The sequence below is a fragment of the Cataglyphis hispanica genome, chromosome 1, assembly GCF_021464435.1.
Source record: "Cataglyphis hispanica isolate Lineage 1 chromosome 1, ULB_Chis1_1.0, whole genome shotgun sequence".
Taxonomy (NCBI): Eukaryota; Metazoa; Arthropoda; class Insecta; order Hymenoptera; family Formicidae; genus Cataglyphis; species Cataglyphis hispanica.
Genome location: NC_065954.1, coordinates 20,219,442 through 20,240,298, shown reverse-complemented (window position 1 = coordinate 20,240,298; position 20,857 = coordinate 20,219,442). Strand labels below are relative to the sequence as shown.

Here is a 20,857-nt window from a genome sequence, read left to right as displayed (position 1 = left end):
TCAAAAATTTAAGACAATTAAAACTGTGATAAGACATTGTGATCCATATATAGAATCAGAAATAAAGCAAAAAAATATGTAACCTACAAGGGTTAAGATTTGTGTCATTTTATTTTAGAAATGAATAGCATTTCCAGATAATAATTTCATATGTCAATACAAAAACAAATCAATAAGCGCGAAAAGAAATTAATTTCTAAACGCTTTAAAAGTTAAATTATTTTGACGTTGCAACTTTGAATTATAATATTTTAATATTGCATTATCCATACATTGATATTATTATACATCTTGTAGCTCGTTACTTTATAAGATAGGATTCATAAAAAAACTGTAAAAACATTCATACCGAACGCATTTCTCTTCATTGGCCGAAAGCTGCCCGACGGACATCTTGCATCTTTTTTCCCAAAGAAGAGACACACATAATCATCAGATTTGAATTCTATTATTTTCAATTAATCGATCAATTCACAATCGGGCCTAACGCGTTAATTATCGGATCTAACACGTTTACATCGTACTTTTTCGATAAATTTTTCCATTTTTAATTATATTTGTTAAAAAATCAGTTTTTCCAAAATCGAATGCAACATCTTACTCTTACAATAATTGCAAGTGCTAATTGCAATTTTGATTTTAACAGTAGCTTTATTCGAAAAAATATGGACTGAAGAATTCGACTTCGAGAAATCAATTGTCAAAATTTCATTTATATGCTTCGTGTAAATCGCTCCGATACGCAACGCGATCAACTTATTGTAGCATCATCAGAGAACCGAAATAAGATACGGCTTTATGGGATTTTCGGCGCGAGAAACACCGCGTCGTAAAATAGAAAAGCGGTGAAAGCTTTGAAAATCGTAGTTACGCCACTGGGTCGGCCGCTACAACCGGGATCGTCGAGATCTTTATATTCCTGGCGAAGAGAGCTGGTGGAAGCGGCAGCGAGGGATGCAGTAAGAAGAGGCGGCGGGCGGAAAAGAAGGAAGAGAAAGAGGTGGAGAAGTAGGACGAGAAACGGAGAGAATAAGGAAGAGACACAAACAGAGATGGGGATGAGCGAGACGGAGAAAGACGATCGGCATCCCGCCGTTGGCGAGAGGAAGATAGGTCCACCGACATCTCTCACGAGCGATTGTGAGAGGTCGACAGAGCGTTTTGTAACAAGAACCCGCCCGTCGGAGATATCGACTATTCCGAGAGCTCGCGCCTGAAAAAGTAATAAGGCGCAAAGACGGATATAAAATTTGTTACGCCAACCCGAATTGATAGACTTGCCTCTGAGACTGACGGGAATCGGCCTTAAGACCGGGGAGGGGGGTACCATCTTTTTGCAATCGATAACCAAGTTATTTACCACTTAGTGCTTGGTCACCAGGAGATTCGCCAGAAAGAAGCAGTGTCTGAATCGTGTTTTAAAGCGAGAAATAAATAAAATAAAATAAATCGAGTTTTATGGAAATGCGTAAATTCACATAAACAAGGAAAGAGTGTAAAGTTTAGCGAAAATTTTGATTTGTTTAATATAGAGATCAAAACATGACTTACGCGGATCACATAATATTATTAAAAAATGTCACTTCCTTGTGTTGTTATGGTGATTCTGATTTGATCAAAGAATCTGTAAAGTTGAAATGATTTTTCCTGTGTAATAATCAACCTTCTGATATAACATTATATAGATTCTCTCTCTCTCTCTCTCTCTCTCTCTCTCTCTCTCTCTGCTAGTTTAAATACTAACAAAATTTAAGTAGTCAATGAAGCGACAAAAGTGCAAACACTTACGATATCACGCGAGAAATAGTCGGCAAATATACGCGGCGCGAATCGAAAATAACGCGAAAAGATGATGGATGAGGAGGGATTGTCGTGGACGGACGGACTTCTCATTAGTACCACGACGCGCAACTAGTTAAAAGTCCGGCGGCATAGACGATAATCGACCAAGAAGTGCACAGCTGGCCTCGCAAACGTATTATTGTTATCTAATCGACGCCGTTAATACGTGGACGCGGATCGATAGTCGCGATTTAGAAGGACGTGGTGCCCGCAGTCAGCGGAAAACTACGATCCGTAAGCTGCGAAATCGATTCGATCGTTCAAAGCATGACGATAACGAGCCTTTTCATTCCATCATTAAACCTTCTATTATAGATACATGTAGCTTCAACTCTATAACACTGCAAAAAGATTCTTCGTCAAGATAAAGAAACCATCAAATTTCCTGAAGAAAAAAGATTGATAGATTTACAAATCTCGGATGGAAATAGTTAAACAAATTTTTAAAATATTACAATTTAAATCAATTATCTAAAATTACATTATATAATGCGACAAACAATAGATATAAAGATGAAAATATAATATTAAACATAACATACCAAAGAGAACGAGAAATACAAGTTTCTCGTTCTTTCCTGTACTCTGAGAAATAACAAAAATTACAATTGACAAAAAGAAACAATGATATATTTATTTCGCGAAAGATCAAGGGATAGTTGCGTCGTTCGCATTCGACAAAGACAATCGTAGGCGCCCGTAAAGCGACGACAAATCACAGCGACGATCTTTTCAATTTCCAGCAGAAGGCGCAGCCCTCTCTCCGCGAGTTGACAGGTGGAACAGGTGAAGGGTGGAGCGGAAGGGTCGGATTGCACCGGGAAAAAACTGTGCTCGCAAAGTAATCGAAAAATACAGGAGCGGATCCATCAGGAAGTCCCGAGTTTTTTTTAATATTATATCGGCGTTGCTGTTCGTGGAGCGAACGAGTGGACTATATTATATACGTATACGGTCGTGTTAGAAAGAGACAAATGAAGAGAGAGAGAAAAAAAGAGAGACAGGGAGGAAAAAAAGGGATACGTATAAGAGCGTGGCGGCCGGACGGAAAGGCGGGGGAAGGGGTGCGAATACAAAAACGAAAGAGGAAACGAAACGCGGCGTTGGGGAAGAAGAAGAGCGAGACAGCGTACGGGAACAACGTACCGACTGACCAACGGGGTTGGACAGTGACGAGAGCGGGTAGGTAGGTAGGTAGGTAGGTAGGTAGGTAGGTAGGTAGGTAGGTAGGTAGGACCCACAAAATAAACTGAAACCAGCCCTCCCTTCCTATTCCCCTCCCGAGCTGGTCCGCGCTATCCCTCGTGCTCTCGTTCTAGCCGCGTCACCTCCGTGCCGCCTCACCTCCACCGCCTCCACCTATTCTCTCGCGATATCCCCCTCGTAGTCCTCGTACCGTCGACCCAACCCCCGCTCGCTTTGTCGACCACCTCCGCGGGTGCCTCTCTACCTCGGCCAAATAAATTACACCGCCTCGTGACGCGAAAAAATCCAACGAGTTACCAGAGAGTGAGTGAGTGGAGGAAGACGAGGCGGAAGGAGAAGGACGCGCGACGCTGGGACGAAGGGGATGATGGGTTATACGGGTGCGAGTGAGAAGGAAAAGAGCAGATCCGAGAAAGAGAATTGCTGTCTCTCTCTCTCCCTCTCGCTCGCAGGGGAGGTGGATAAAGGCCAGCACGCGGGGCGGAAATAAAGAGAGAACGAAAAAAGTGGAAGAGGTTGGAGGTGGAGGTTGGGTACCGTGGTCCGCTTTAATTGGTTCGACGTGGTCAGATGAAAAATTCAACCACCCACCCATCCCAACCCGTTCCAACGCTCTTTCTCTTCCTCCTCCTCCTCCTCTGGTCCATCTCCACCTCCTCTTCGCGCTATCTTTCTCCGTTTCTCACGCGCTCCGTAGCGTACACTCTTTCTCGCCGCCCGGATAACCCACCAGATGAATCTACCGCGCATCCCGATGTCTGCACGTTTCTACGGATCAAGACGAGGAGACAAAGTTAAACCGGCCGACCTCAATCGCCGTCTTCGTAAACATCCAGCATCGATTCCTTGAATCCTTCAGCTACTATCATTCATTAGCGCGTCTAAACGCTGCGCGAATTTCAATTAAATCCGAGAAAACTGAAAACTTGTACATTCAACGGTACAGTAAATAAAACAACTTTTTTTGAATAAACAAAGCAAAATTAACAAATCTTGCTCGTAAAATAGCGTAACGGAAAGTTGAAAACAAACTCAATTTTAAAAAAAGACGATAAATTCTGGAAAGAATGTAGTGTACATTGAAAAAAAAAATTCTAAATTTATCCCCCCCCCCCCCCTTCCGCCAATTACCAATTCAAATATTAATTAAAATAATTAAATTGTTCTCGCACAGCTAACGTCACTTTATCGTACGATAACACGTCATCTATCTTAGCGCCGTAGTGAAAATTTTTGTAATTTTGCCATTTAACACGTTTGAGACTTTCCGTCTTCAATTTCATTCCTGCCGCTATAAAAAATGCACTTTGCCATCCGACACGCTTTTGAAACGTTATTTCACAACGAGCACTATCCTCCCCGTCGCATTACCGAGACCGCCGCGGGCGCGCGAGGTAGATCCCAGGATTTTATCGGGAATCTTTTTTGCCTCTCCACCCTTCGCAACGTAGTAGTGCCGGTGACGACGCCGGGATGACGATTAAGGGAAAATGAGGTCACCTAGACACAATCAGACATCTCTTCATTTATACACCATACGAATAGTTGCACTTTAAATAAAAAGATGCGAGCGAAAAAAAGATCACTACCGACCGTCGGATTGAAGTGTGTTGTTACGAAAATATCAAGTTGATTCGTTCCCACAATTAAGAGAAAAATCGCACACATTTATTTTTATACTCTTAAAAATATATAATATATTGTATCTATATATATTTTAAAATTAATCAATTTAAGAGAAAGAAAGATAAATTGTATTTAAATATCTTCTTAGTAAACGTAGGCATTAAAAATTTTGAAATTTTGCAGGATTTTAGTCGTCCTTTCTCCAAGGACGACTCGATCATGGTATAAGACGAGAAATGGACCCCTTCCCCGTGATATAGCGATTTCATGCGGGGAACCGGCAGCAGCTTTCATCGCGACGGAAACAGGGCGTACGGTTGCTCCTTTGATTAATGCTTTCTCGGGGATGAAGCGAGGGGAGATGGTGGTGTGCCGAGAGCTACGACTAATCCTCTCTCGACGTGCGCGTATATACGGAACTCGTACGGCAGACCTAAGAACTCGAACGTGGACATGAGCGAGAACTCATTTCCGGATGCGCCAATACCTCTCTCCATCTCTCTCTCTCTTCGTCTTCGTTGCTCTCGTGAATTACACACAACCGAATACACGACATATAATTGAAACGCGTTCTTAGCCAGGCTACTCGACATCTATCAACACGCGTCGACGACAGTGGCGGATTTCTCAATAAACACACGTTAGAAGCCCCGTGATTTTGAGAATTATGAAACAGACAAATAGATTATTAAAAAACTAAAGCAATACATTAATCGCAGTGATTAATATTAGGCTGCGAAAAGATATTAAAAGACGATATATTCCTGTATAAAAATATTTCGTTTTAATATCTAACTCTCAGTGATAAAAATATTTTATTTTATTTTTCAGATTTTTATATAATACTGACAAATATAATATTTATACGTTCCATATTATGATGTAAACATAAATCAAGTATAAGTAGACTTCTTTATATTCGTTCCGACAGATATAATTGAAGCACCAAGGATATCACAAAATCGTTTTTCATTTATCGCGACTTCAACACGGTTGCGGGGAAATGACGACCGGGTCTGTCCGACGCTTCAATTTGAAACAAACTTTCCTCTTGGCACTCTTGGGAGCAAAGAGATTGCCCGTGTAAACGACGCGTCGTTAGTGCGTCGAGAAAGAAGAAGCGATAAGAGGGAAGATGCTGGGACTCCCGCGGTTCCTTGCTTTCTACCAGCAGCTTGATAGAGACAATTGGCCGCGACAACTACACAGTTGTCCAAGTCGGAAACACTTTTAAGTGTTAGGGATCATCGGAACGCAGCGAATGACCGTTGGGGAAATATATTCCTCGAAAACCGACAGGGCAAATGAACAAACAAAATAGATCGCGCACGCTTTAAATCGTCTCGCTAGATAATTATTTATTAATTCAATGTTAGATAATAATATTGGTTCGTAAGGTAATTTATTATTTAGTATCTATATTTTATAGATAACTTAGTTTCTTTTGTTCCTTCATTCACATGTGTACAAGATGAGTCGTGCAATTTCAATTTGCAAAAAAAGTAATGTTGTAAAAAGTTAGGCATCATTAAAGCGTTCAACTTTTTTTTTCTCTACCACTTTTTCCTATCATCAAACGTGAAAGAGAGATATAACTCGTTTGAATTGCATGACTCATCCTGTATAATAGATGGTCGCCACATTTCTCAACGATTTTATACGCGTACTAAATAGGCGATTAACTTAAATCTACAAATCTGCGCGAAAAAAAAAGGAGAATAACAGCAAAGATACATAATCGGCTGATGAATTTGCACGAGAAAGCTCTAATCGTCACAAAGATGCGCCGAAGGAAGAAAACCGACAGGGCAAAATGAAGGGAGATAAAGAGAGGGTAAGCGAGGCGCTTTTGCACAGGTAAGGGAGCAGCTGAGAAAAATAATCCAATTTAGTCGGTGCGCGCACAGCGACCCGGCTAACTGTTCGCCTGTTTTCACGCTTTTTAATTATACGCCCTTCTCTTGCCCCTCCTCCCGCGTCTCGTCCGTGTTTGCGTCTCTCGTCAAGAGGTCGCGCGTACTTTGTCGTCGCGATTCCGGACAAAGAAACGCGAAATTTCACTTCAGGTAGATTTTAAACAAAATAATGTCCCACCGTATCCGACCGTGTCCGACTTGGCATGGGAGGTTACGATTTCTGAATCAGGTAGGAGAGATCAGAGGTGAGGTGAGGTCCTTTTTTCCGCCTTTGCGGCAAACGAGGGTAATCCAATTTCAAGGGAAACTTGGGCAACGCATGATTGCATTTGGGACGCTCGCTCTCGCCGACGAGAAGCCGACAGATAGATGGGCACGCGAGACTATCGGGAGGATATACTTTCCATCCACATTTTCCTCTCTCCTCCCTTTTTTTCACGATGGATTCGACGGTTAAGTGGAAGTTAGCATCGATGCTCCTATCCTCTTTTGCGCGGCTCTAACTCTAAACTCGGCCCTTTTATTACTCTTGCGTTTACTTTCCGCGCCCCTTTACTTACTCAACCTCCTCCCTCGCTTTCGATCGTCGAGAGTGTCGGCCGTTTTATCGGCTTTCGACGTCGCTGCAATTAGCATTTTAATTCTCGGCTAACGCGCCGTCCGTCCTGATGCGCTATTCTCTCTACGCTGACAATGAGTCTCTCCGGAGTTAAGTGTGCATTGACCAACCGGCAATATTCAATGCAACATGCATCCCTGTTATCGATATGTAAATTCTTTTTATCCGACTATCGAAATTAATATCCCGAAGAAAAAGGACATTTTGTAGAACTATGATACAGACAAGTGTCTCCTCTCTCTCTCCTCTTTCGACAATTTATAATATAACTTTATATATGCATATCTCGTCTCTAAATAAAAATCTGATTCCTAATTTAAAATCTATCATCGTGTCGTAGAATAATTTTATTTTAGAAATCTTCAACAGAGAGATCAGATCCGAAATGTAAGATTCATTTTAGACCATATATAATAAATGACAAAATTGAAGTATATTTGGAAAAGTATATTTAGAATTTTATACGCCACATTTATACAGTTGCTACGTATTTCATTTCAAAAATATTTGACACATAAGATTATAAATAAAATACCAGCTATCCCAAATTTGATCGTGTCAATTACACGTATCATTGAAAATAGATTTAAAGTCATTCTAGATATCCGCAAGTAATTCTGTCACAAGTATCCATACTTCTACATTTCGAGTCCGATCGAATTGCCGATCGATTCGAGCGCAAAAGCGCGGGTGCGGATGCGAAACGGGGGAGTATAGTTTCAGGTACCAGTATAGATAATGATAGTGTACTCACGTGTCCTAGCTTCTCCTCCTTCCGCCTCTTGGGGTCGCTCTCGAGGTCGGGTGTGCGGCTGCGAAATTTCTCGGGTGGCGAGACCGAGCGATGGCCGAGTCTCTCGTCCGGCAAAGCGATCGGCTTACGATCCTCGGGCGTCTCCGCGGCCGCGCGATGCTGCTGCAGATCGGCAGGCTTCAGCAGCGCCTGCGCCTGTGCCTGAACCGCAGCTGCGGCCGCGGGATGCGGCGGCGGCGCCAAGTGCGGCGGCACACCCGCGGCTGCGGCCGCCGCGGCCGCACCTGCGAAGCCCAGCAGACCGCCCGGCGGAAGACCGCCGACCACCGCGCCGTGGGGCAGTTGCTGCGCATGAATTTGTTGCTGCGACATCGAGATAAAAGAGCACTCTTAATACTGATTGTCGACCTCTTTTCTATTTTCCCCTTCTTATGTCGCGTCGTTTGTACTTTTTTATTATACAAAATTCTCGATTAAATCCATGTTTATTTCTATTAAAAAAAATTAAAGGAATCAACTACGTTAAAAGTTAATAAACTTAATCGTTAATTTTATATTTTAAAAGACTAAAAGTGCTTTGTGAACATGCGCTGTCAAATGTCAAATTTATAAATATCGAAATGTATTAGATTCATTAATATTTGCCGTAGCCGATCCGGTCAGTTTCTCCTTAATATAACGCCGAATGATTAGCGTTATCGACTTGTCGCATCAAAGATATCTAAAAAGCTGATTAAACAGAGGAAAAAATTTAAAAATCGCACTCTCTTTCACCGATATAGATACAATTTCTAAATATATATAGGTTTTTATCAAAATTTAATCGGGAAATTTGCGCATTGATTAACGTATAAAAAATATTCTTTTTCTTGTCAATAGCGCGTATTTTTTTATCGCACTTTTGTCAATGCATCGCGACTTTCAAATGAACCACACAAGGTTCCAATTCGTCGTTTAGAAAAAAAATTTTATTTTACATTTTAAATATCGAACATGATGTAAAATACTCACCAAAAGCTGCTGGAGGCCTTGCTGTTGCTGTTGCTACAAGAATTAGAAAAAAATTCGCCAATAACACAGGTATTCGTTTATAAAAAAAAAAAAAGATTAAATTAGAATCCATTTACAAGAAAATCTTTCAAGATACACTTTTTACGATCTTGCTCGTAAAATCGATGACGTTCAAGTTTAATAGCAAAAGCTTGGCGGCGGCTACTTACCCCGATAATGGCGTTCAGTTCGGACATGGTGACTTGCTTCGCCCTCTCCACAGCGTTGGCCACCTGCTGCTGATGCTGCAATGCCATGCTATCATTATCGCGTCGTCGTCACACTCGATTGTGAGATCGCACGGCACGCGTGCCACACAGAAAGTCAAAAACTCACCTCTTGCGCCAGGAACGGAAGCACTTGGGCGATTATCGCGTTCAGCCTCTTGGCGATTTCTGTCTGCAAACACATGACGGATAATCGAATAAATCTGTGTCTGTTAATCCTGTGTTAATCCCCTGTTGACAGCTAATTATTCGAGCAATTCTTTTATTGGTCATTTTGAGAATAGCCTAAGTAAAAATAATTTAATTTTCAAATAAAGGTAAAGCACGTGCATTATTTTTCTAAAATAAAAGTAATAAAAGTAATAAAAGTTTTTTCCAAGTGAATATATATCATTTAAATAACAGACGTAAACTTGTTTACATATTCGAAAGTGTGCGCATTTTTTTACAAATTCAATTTTTTACAAATTAACTATCTCCATTTTTCAAGATTATGAAACAATACGTGTCAATTCCAGACTGACCGATCCATTTGTAAAATTACGCAAGTAACGTGGAAAATTTGTTCGAAACTCGACTTAATATCGCACGCGTGGGTAGGTTTAACGTCACATATTTATGCTTTGAATAATTTGAAGGATTAATTGAAAAATCGAGGGCTATTGCCGCGCGTGAGATACGACAGGGCTAAAGGGCGATCCGAATCCGTGTGTGTACATAACGCGTAGGACACGCGATGTTCGGGGTTACGTCGTGGTATAATCACATGTCGCAGGACGCGACTGCTCGACAAACATACGCGGGTTCGATTCAACCCACTCTTGTAACGGGGCGGTTACTCATTAATGCGAGTCGATCGTATCGATTAGTGATTAAGTTCACGCGCGATCGTTACGTGACGTTCAAATAGTATCGTAGTAGTAAAAGGTATATTTGTACGTCATTGCTCGCTCTTCGCTATATATAATAATCAATCCAAATAAATATTTTCTTTTTTTAATAATAAATGTTGTAATCGGGAAATCTCTCACAGTATAATTATATTTAATCGACTGAATTATTTTATACAATCTCTACGACGGTATTTAACGATGGTATGTAAATTAGTGAGGGTGAAATCGCGCATATAATTATTTAGTATTGGTTTTGCCGATATCACCTCGCATTTCGATATTTCCACGTCAGGCGAATCGGGCGCGTAGATCTAAAAGTTGAGAGACCGAAAAAAAATGTCATCGTTCCCACGGGGAACAGAAAGATGGAAAACTGCCGCCGCGTCCACGTCAGTTCGATTTCGCCCTGTTCGACAGTAGGTGGCAAAGAGGGGTGGGGAGGGGAGGAGGGGGAGGGAGAGGGGGGAGTGAGGGGGAGAGAGTCGGGACGGATAGGTAGGTGAGTGGGTGTAGAAGAAGGGCAGGCGACGAAAAAAAGGTTCGACGAAAAAATGGAGCGAGGATGCGAGGGGGAGATGGAAGGATGGTGTCGGGGGTTGCGAGAGGTGGTTAGAGGCGGCGGTTGGGAGACGAGGAGAATTTGCAGAACGCGGGCAACGCGGAGAGCGAGTGTTGTCCGGCACGAAAAAATGGTTATCTCTCGAATGCCGATACATGACGTTCCAAAACGGATGGCCGGGGTACGGGGTATGGAAGTGGCGAGGGCGGGAGCGGGGGAGCGGGGACGGGAGAGGGAGAACGAAGTGAGTTGACGAGGGGGAGAGGACGAAGAGGGGTGTAGAGATGACCGAACGAGAGGTGGAGAAGGAGGAAGTGGTGGATGTGGAGGTAGAGGAGGAGGAGGAGGAGGAGGAGGTAACATTGAGATTAGCAACGGGTAAAAAATCGATGTCATCGCCCCCAACCCTCGCGCTCTCTGTGCTCTCGTCCGACTCAACCCTCTGCTACCTCCACAGGGCAAAATAAAAGAACTCGAATACACGACCCCTCGGAGGGTGTATGCGCGCGCGGCGTAGGTGTCCGTGCGAGCAAGCGCAAGCGAGCGCGAATGCGAGTGCGAGTGCGAGTGCGAATGTGTACACGCGCATTCTCTCGCTCGCTCGCTCGCTCGCTCGCTCGCATGCTGACACGTGTGTACGGACGAGAGAGCGCTGGAAAAGCGACCCCCGACCGCCGAAACAGAGCACGTGTGAGACGGAGCGAGAGGGGTCGCGTATCGAAAGAAAGAAAATGGCAAAAAAAAAGAGAGAGAAAAAGGGAGAAAAAGAGAGAAAAAGAGAGCGAGAGAGGGCCAAAGAGAAAGAGAGTAGAAGACAGAACGCCCGGATAGATAGACGTATATATGCATGAAGGCAGGAAGAACTGGAAAGGCAGGGTGAGTTATATGCAATTGGTCAGCCTGCACATTTTTTATCGGGCGCCGGGCGTACCCGCGATGGGAAATGGTAGTTACTCTCGTATCGACGAACAACGCCAGCAACAACGCCGTGGCAATATTCTTTCAAAGAGAATACACGCTTTTTCGGTAGAATTCCGTCGTCGACTCGAAATTTTAGCTTGGCGGATTTCCCTACGTTAGAGAGCAATTTGCTTATCTCTCTCTCTTTCTCTCGTAGCAATCTCTAAACTTGATTTTCTCCTCTAGGATGCAACAACCATTTCATCGTTCATTCGAAAATAAAAAAATTTGCCTTATACATTCACAAAACTATCTATGACAAATAAAAAAATTAAAAAAATAAGTATATATTAAAAATCGATACGGATAGAGCGAATAAAGTAAAAATTCCTCTTCTCTTTCCTATTTATCCTTAGCACATTCTTTTATCAAATGTTTTAACGTTATCCGACAAAATAATTTAAATTTCTTTAACCTTTTCGCGACTTCCCAAAGACTTACATAATAATTCAATTTCGTGATCGCGTAATGTATCCGCGACATATTGGCGTGGATCGCGGCTTAATCGAGCGGGACAACGAGCAGACGGCAGCCGCGCCGAAGGACGACCCTTTCAATTAAGCGATAAGCGCTATCGGACAGATACGCCGGCGGCCGAATGTACGTTGCGTACGATTCGATGGATAAATAGGGCGAAAACGTAACACGGGACGCGCTGTGTTTTTAGCTCTCTTCGTTTCGTTTCCGCCGCCTGACTCGACCAGTTTATCCCACTCTTTCCCTTCCGCGCGCGCTTTTCTTTTGCGTAATCGCGGGAGCGATTTTTTGCAAGCCGTCCATTTTTCTCCACCGATGCAAATCTCATTTCCCGCGAAGATCGCATGATGGAATTCGACGGGCTCGAAAATCCAATAGAGCGATTGATAAAAAGGTTTTATCATCGATATTATCGAACGATATCCTCGTATTAACCCGAGGATTAAAAGTGATAAAATTTTGACGAGCCTTTCTAACTTTCAAGTGATCGAAAAATCTTTCCAAGATTCTTTTTCGTTAAAAGACTAGTATCTACGTATATGTAAGAACAATGTTGATGTATAGAAAGTGGATGGTTTTCAGAATTCCATTTCTTTGTCGCGTCAATAATGGATATGTCAAAAATGGAAAATCCCAGCGAACAATCGTCTATATCGTGCAATTAAATCGAACAAGCGAGCCAATGTGTTCGCGAACGAGGGTGACCGAGGGAGAAAATTCAAGACTCCTGTTGAGGGTGAGAGACGGATGAAACGAGAGAAGTAATCGTACCTACAAGAACTGGGACATTGCCAACAAATTCGAGTTAGTCGAGTAGAGAGTGGTGGCTGCGGTAGGATGGGTGAGAGGCAAATGTCGACTTCGAGCTGTGGCAGGAGATACGAGGGTCGCGCAGATGCGAGGGATGGCGGCCGAGCATTCTGGGAACGAGGAGAGAGAGGGAGCGGGAGGGTCACAAGAACACAACGGCGGGATGCGATGAGAAATCAAGGGAAGAGAAAGAGAGCGAGAAAAACGAGGGCAGAGAGCTGCGCGAGGAGCGAGACAGAGTGGAAAGGGTGAAAACGAAAGGGGTGGCGAAAGGGAGAACAGGAGAAAGAGACGAGACACAGATACAGAAGGTTCTAACCTCGTAGGGGAAGATTGTTTTCATTCGAGGGTTCAAATTGAAAAGGAGCGAGAAAACCGCGATTCGAAAGCCTGCTAAGTGGCGGGGATCGACTAAAGAGAGCTTGATTTATTTATTCTTTTTTTTGCTGAGCGAGGGAAGGTTTTGAGACTGACGCGACGCGCGGCATCTCTGGATGAAAGTAATAAATATATTTTTGGGGTGCCCATTAAATCGCTGACAGTAAATAAAAGGGACGATAAGATCAGCGAGCAATAAAACGTAATCTTGTAATTACATAAAACAATTAGACTCCCTATGACAGTGACACGACGCATGCTCGCGACAAAATTCTCTCATCAATTAACCTTTATCGAGCACATGCAAATCTCACAATCACATAATTATGAATTTATAAAGTTATGATAATAAATTTTGCGTCAAATATTAATAAAAAATTTTCTAATTAGAAATTTTCTAACTGTAATTTTATAGAATTTCTATTTGTATCATTTAAATTATAATTTTAGACGATTTTTTTCTATTAACAAAAGTAAAATGTGTAGCATTATTTTTATCACACATCAAAAATATATCAAGTTAAACTGTTTCAAAATGTAATATGTATATATCATACTAGCTGATTTTGTGCACGGTATAATCATTGTCTTAATGCGCCTGAAAGATGGCAATTAATGTAAATAAACTGGCAAAGGCGCGTGATACTAGCGCGATTATTATTATGGTTAATTAGAGAGTCGCGAAGAACCGATAACTTTTCATTTCTCTTCCAATTACCGTCAAAGAAGAGCATCTCCGTGTTACCTTATCTCCACTATAATTTGTGAAGTCGCGGTGTACTGACTCCCAGATTTTCCAACGATTAATCTTACTTTTCTGATTTTTAATATTCGAAATATTATGAATATTATTATCCGATAAATTTTCGAATTACAAACACGAAAAATAAATCTTTAAAAATTTTTATCGTAATCGTTGAGATGAAAGAGATTTAAATTATATTTATTTAAAAAAAGGAACGTTGAAAAATATATTTCTAGATTTTTTAATCTCTTAATAAATACATATACACATATAATATATATACATGTATATATACAAGCAATTTACAAATTTAGAAAATTTACGATATCTTAAAAGAAGAAATTTATATTTTATTTATACGACCTATATTATTTCTTTCTAAAATAAGCGATTAAATTAAATATAATTTTTAAGTCAACTAAATTTGAGATGACACATAAAATGTTTCCAATTTCCGTTAATAATCAAGAAAGTACAATAACCTTATTCTAATTTTAAATGGCATCTTTTTTAAGTTTGCGTCGCGAAATCTGCGACGCCGATTAAAATAGCGCCGCTTTTTGAGGGACGTCCTGATTTCTCGTGCATTATTCGCCGGAAACAATTCCGCGGTGATCTCGGTGCGGCGCTTACGCCCTATAACTACCCGAGAGGGTAGTTCTCTCCTTCCTCTTCCCCGCGCCTCGGCCCATTAAGCGCCGCCTCAGGGTACGAGGGTGAGAAATGATCGGCCGCTAATGCTAATGAATATCAGCTCGTTGTACGTTGGGACGGCACGAGAGGGGTTGTTTGCAGTTCGAGCCCCACTTTTGAGCATGGCCGTGCGACGAGGGACCATCGCGTGGTCGCTTTTAAGAAAATTGCTGACAGAGGGGACCGCCTCGCCGATGTTTCCCCTGATTAGCCGAAATTACACGATTTCCCGGCCTATAAGCACGTCCGTATACCTCATTTGTGGCCGCGGCCGATTCCGGAGACGATTCGTTCACATACTATTCTCCACGGGCTTAATTAACTAGGTATCACTCGAATCTTTAAAGCTGTTGAATATCATCTCGATTAACTCTGTGTAAAGCTAGTTAAAAATTATGCATTCGATCTAAGTGTATATTTTTGAAAAAAATGTATTCTATCATAATATTCTCTCTAAAAATTTTCTAATAATATTTGATAATATCTTCCTGCACACAATCCTTCTTACACTTATAATATTCTAACTTAATATTTTTTTTTTTAATTCTAAATTTATAATTCACAATTAGACGTTATTTCGTTTAATCCATGTTTTACTAACAAACTATAATAATATCAAACTATCTTGTAATGTTTAATCAACTAGAAAAAATTAATTATTATACAAAGAATCACACATCAGCGTGATAGACTTACCTGCTTGTGCATCTCAACGTTGAGGCCGTATGACATTTCGTAGTACTGTAACAAAAAAGATACAATTTTAAATTTATATAATATCCTCATTTACTTTTTACTCAATATGTAGTATAGTAATTTTTTCTAATTATAAAGTATTATCACATATAGTTAAATTCGAGAGAGATAGCTCAGAAAATTATTAGTTTCCAAGCGTATCTCAGATAACCAAGCCTGATCATACTGCTGTTGATTAATATGATTAATCATATTGCTGTCGTACATCATTCGCAAAATATATTATTCACATAAAGTAAAACAAAGAAAACGCACACTTGCAACGTCATTTGAATTTTATAATCGTATTTATAGGCATCTCCTTTTTATATTCTCGTTAAAATATAAATATATTTTTTTTTTATCTTTTAATCTTGGAAAATTATAAAAGTCTAGCACAAATTGAAAAGTTGAATGTCTTTTAAATTTAAAGAAATAAAAAAAATTTTTATCAACGATGTATACTTGAATTAGAAAATAGAAATTTTTTTATTTTTACATTTTATCTTTTATCTTTTAATAAAGACAAAAGAGAAGGAATTCTCGAGAAATCACATTTTTTTTTCGCCAAACTTAAAATAGCTCGCGCACCAAAGTGCAAAATTCCCGAGACGTATCGAATGGCGCGGAAAGCGATTGATGGATCGGCCGGCGCGATCTTCTCGCACTGTCGACATTCTCGTGGGCGAAATTCTGCGGACGGAGACGAAAGGGGTGGCAGTAATAGACGTTCGATCCAGCGAATACATTACGTCTCGATAAACTGCAACCGAGCGTACGATGCAGTCCGGCAAATGCGCTTGCGCGATCGTAAATTGGTTAACGGCTGTCGCTTAGCGTTCGCCTTTAGTCTCTCGTTTCCGAGACAAATGGCTTCGGGGTAGGCGGTTTTATCGTGAAAAAGAAAGGGGGAGAGGGGGAGGCAATACACATGTCGGGTTAGGCCGAGAGATACTCGGCCTGGAGACCGGAGATCGATAGCATCGGCCACGGAAATATACCGACTTAATAATGCAGTCGATAACTACGCCCGGGTGAACTTGACGCAAGGCTCGCGCGAAGCCTTCCTTATTCCTTCTTGGGAAACGATCCCAGGGTGCCTTGTCTACGCCTGTGTATGTCAGTTCAGTTTAACTTGGCGATCGTATCGCGCAACAAACGGTGACTCGATAATTCGTTTCCTCGAAGGGCTCTCACCCCGCCCTCGAAAAAGCACGCGCGATCACTGCCACGCTCAAACGAGCAATTTGTATAAGTACATATTGTCATACAATAGATTTTGGAGTTAGACTAATATAGCAATTATGACAATCGGATTATTATTAATAACTGAATTTTCTCAAATTGATTCAAGCAAAATCACGATTCGAATAAACTCTCACACATATACAGTAATTTTGTCACCGTTTATTCATCGGCAATGTCTTTGCACGCGCTATAAAGTTTGATTTAAATGGCCGAAGGAAAGATATCGGCGTAAGTCAGTAATCAAATAACGAGAAAACTCTCGGCGAGGGCACAAGTCCCGTGGATATCGATCTCATCTACCCGCTTCTCATTTTCTATTTTCACGTGAACCTCGGAACCCAATAATAGAAGTTGTACGGATAATTTCGTCCCCTCCGATTACTCGATATGGATCTTTTAGTAGCGAGCCTTTGATAGGATGATTGGACGACCTCGTTCATCGCTCTCTCCACATTTTCCCTCTCGTTTCGCTTTCCTCTCCCTCTCTCTCTCTGCCTCTTCTTCTCTTTGGACTCTTCTTTCTGGTTACACCGTACTTCGATTCGGCCTGCCATTCTCTCACCTCTCTTCTCATTCCCATTTTCCTTTTTCGCTTGCATTCGCTCTCTTGACTCGTCGTCTCGTGGAAATTTACACGTCACGCCCACGGATAATTAACGAATAATTAATAAGCTGGTGTGAATCACGCCGAGTGCGAATCAGTGCATATTCGTGAATCGCATCGCGGAATTTTTTTCCATCGGCTTTCTGTATACTTTTCTATATTTTTGAAGAAGCTACACATACATACACACAAGTGTCTCAAATATAAAATTGAATGATGAGTAAAATATATTAACACAGCAATATACTTGAAAGTTTTCTCAACGTTATAATTTATATCTGTATAAAAATTAATAATAAATCTTAAAATAATATAAATTTATTCAACACAATAATGTATAAAATAACGCTTTTTTAGTCACGTGTCATCTATGTAAAATAAAACTGAATTAAAATATAAGATAAGGAAATTTATAAATAATAGTTTGACTAGAATCCTAGATCTCTGTAAGAAAGACATTTTCTGCGCATAAAGAAACAATACCGCGGCATCGCCAACCGAATATTCGTTACAGTCCAAGCGTCGCGAAAAATTTCGCGAGTGTAGATAAAAAAAAAAAAATTTTTTTCGAGAGTGAAGGATAACGTACAGAGCGCAGGATAGAAATGCAATCTGCCAGGCATATCCGCGCGCGCGCACGCTGGCGCGGGGTGGAAAGCAAACGGCGAACCGTGAAAACAGGAGGAAAACAAAGAGTAATCGAGAAGCGTGCCCCAGGGATGTGGGTTACGTTTAATTTGTTGCAGCGCGAAAAAACGCGGCGGAGAAAAAACATAGATAATTGGAAAGTCTTCTCGTTCGCGCGGCCAGAGGCCGGAGATGCGCAACGACCCCGGGCCCATTTTCGATAAGGTTTTTTTCGTTCCATTCGCCTCTTTCATCCCTCATCCGATATACTATCAAATTCTCTTTTTCTTGTTCGATCATTACATATTGAAAATTAAACCAATTTTCGGACGGTTCGGGAATTCGCAATTTTTTCGTTTGTTCCGCCTGTTTTCGACAATGCATAACGGCCCCAGTCTCTCCTCCCAGCGTTAAATAACATTGAAGGGACAAGTCACTGTTCAAGCTAGGAGAATTAATTCACCAACCATTCAGCAACCTGTCGCGATAAAAATATGAAGCTTTTGTGAGCAATCGAGCGGTAGGCAATTCGAAAAATTATATAATATATAATAACTTTGCGCACGATCATTGGAGTAAATCAGGGATGCGTGGACGGAATCATTTATTTTCGTCTGAATTTCGTCTGAAATCGCGTTATAGGAAAGACGACGAGTTCTCATTTTTCAATGTTAAGATAAAAGAGTTTTGAAATATATAAATCAGAATGAGATAATCATATCTTAATAAAATACGATGAAAGATGATTTAAAATTTATTCGTGAGAAAAAGTTTATTTAATCACATCGTTCTATCTGCTGTACATTGTTGAAATAAAAAATATTATTTCTCGAAAAATGTACTTTTCAAACTTGCAGGACAAAAATATAAACATAAATCAAGAAAGAGCAAATGGCAAATCAAGAAATGAGAAAGAAGATAATAATTTTTTAATAAAAGATAGAATTTTTATAGCCCCAAAATTCACGCATTCTCAATGTCACGTAATTACAAGCGTTATATTTCCTCTACTACAAAGTGTAACTAAAAATTTGCAACTATAGTAAAATTTATACAAACATAATCCAGAACGCATTAATCATCTCCAAATAAATCAAGTATATCAATCAAATTCTTGGAGAGCGCGACATGGTTGGCGATATCTCGACATGAGAGAAGGAAAAGATATTCCATAACGACGTGGAAAGGCGATGATCCATAAGACGGAGCGGACAAAAGAGTGAGGCGAGGAAGAAAGAGAAAAGGAGAGAGAGAGAGAGAGAGAGAGATGCTTGAAGAAGAGTGGAGTCGGGGTGGAAGGGGCAAAAATTGAAGCGGCGCGCGGATTTACGCGGCGCGTTACCCTAATGAAAATCGCGAAGGATGAAGTTGCGCGCGCGTGGCGGCGACGGCGGCGGCGGCAGCGGCGGTGGTGGCGACGGCGAGAAGAGGTGGTAGGAGACGGTGCTCGGAATATACACGAGGGTGGAATTAGAATATCAGAGATACGGCTGGCATAGAGCGTGGTGTATGTACTGTGTGACGCGCACACCAACATCCCATCGCCTTCGTTCGCGCGTCCTCTCAGGGCTTGCACGTATATAATACTTGTCGGTGGTTGACAAACCCTCGACATCAATTTCTCTCTCTGTCTCTGTAATTCTCTCTCCCTCTACCCCGCATTTCTCTCTCTCTCTCTTTCTTTCTCTCTCCCTTTTCCCTCGACGAGTCTTGCCTCTCTCTCTTCCCCGCTACTTCTATCGCCCACCTCACCCCCCCTCCCCCTTTCCCTTCCAACTCCTCCTCCTGCTGCTACTCCCCCCCCTCCCCCTCTTCTCTATCTCTCTCTTCGTTTACTTTGGAGATATCGATTACCGGCTCAACTCCCAACCCCCATCAACTCCTCTGTCACCTCCGACCCCCCTTATCCATTCCCTCTGGCACCCCCGACTCCCTTCCACTCGGCCCAGCTTGCTGCTTGGTTGCTTGCACGGTGTCACATCGGTGTAGCAGTTTACAGAGACAGTATAGTTCGCGACAATTACGATCGAACGTACAGAAGGCAGTGGTGTAGGACCTCGAAATCCAAAGATGCGAATGTTACGACGACGACGACGACGACGACGACATCAATCCGCAGAATCTTATGCTTAATTTTTCAGATTAATTCTTAATTCGCGTGTTTTAACAATGTAAACAGAGCTTGTGTAAAACGTGCACAATTTTCGCATGCAAAACATACCGATCCTTCGCACTCGCGTCGATTTTAATTTGAATTTCTTGGGAATTTGCATTAAGCGCAAATCCGAGCTATCTTTTATATTTACATATTTTGTTTAAACTGACTTCATGAAATAACAAACATAATCAGTTTCAAAAATTCTCAAAACAAATGTTTACAATCCGTAATTGAAAGATAATAAAGTCGAATCAATGACTAAATATTTTGCTAAATAAACAAAAGAAATATAATTTATTTAAAATTTCAATAATTAATAAAGTATTATTCGCGTTAAATGTCTTCATTTCGGTATCTTCACAATCTCAAGTTTAAATTTCCAATCTTTACATCTAATCACATTAAATGTGACGATATAGCCTTAGACTCGTCGAAATTATACCAGTTTTAATTTTCCATTTTTACAATCAGTCTTAGAATTTTGTAAAGCAGCAGAATAAACATTCGTCTTTAACTCCACTAAAATTTGCGTATATTGAGTATAATGGAATATATTGACCCTCCAATCCACGCCGTTCGCTTTCTCGAAAGCGATTTGCAGAAACGCATAACCGCCCGATGCCTGCGAGAGCGCATTCTCATGCAGCGCTGAATTTGTATCGGGACAAAAGCGAGATTCCCCTTGATTTCTACTTCCATTTTTATCAGTCCAGCCATCGTGTCTCTCCTG

The 20,857-nt window shown here is 41.2% G+C and overlaps 1 protein-coding gene across 4 annotated transcripts in view; it reads right to left on the bottom strand.

The window, feature by feature from the left end:
* Positions 1–20,857, bottom strand: part of LOC126854015 (protein groucho) — a 58,202-nt gene that overhangs the window by 13,739 nt on the left and 23,606 nt on the right. For 3 of the 4 annotated variants that reach the window (XM_050600379.1, XM_050600526.1, XM_050600470.1), the window contains exons 5-9: positions 15,452–15,496; positions 9,350–9,412; positions 9,184–9,258; positions 8,975–9,007; positions 7,964–8,326 (exon numbers count right to left, since the gene is read on the bottom strand). In XM_050600379.1, coding sequence (XP_050456336.1) covers positions 7,964–8,326; positions 8,975–9,007; positions 9,184–9,258; positions 9,350–9,412; positions 15,452–15,496 — 579 coding nt within the window. Of the gene's footprint in view, positions 1–7,963; positions 8,327–8,974; positions 9,008–9,183; positions 9,272–9,349; positions 9,413–15,451; positions 15,497–20,857 lie in introns of those variants that run through there. The other variant, XM_050600612.1, reaches the window with a different exon arrangement.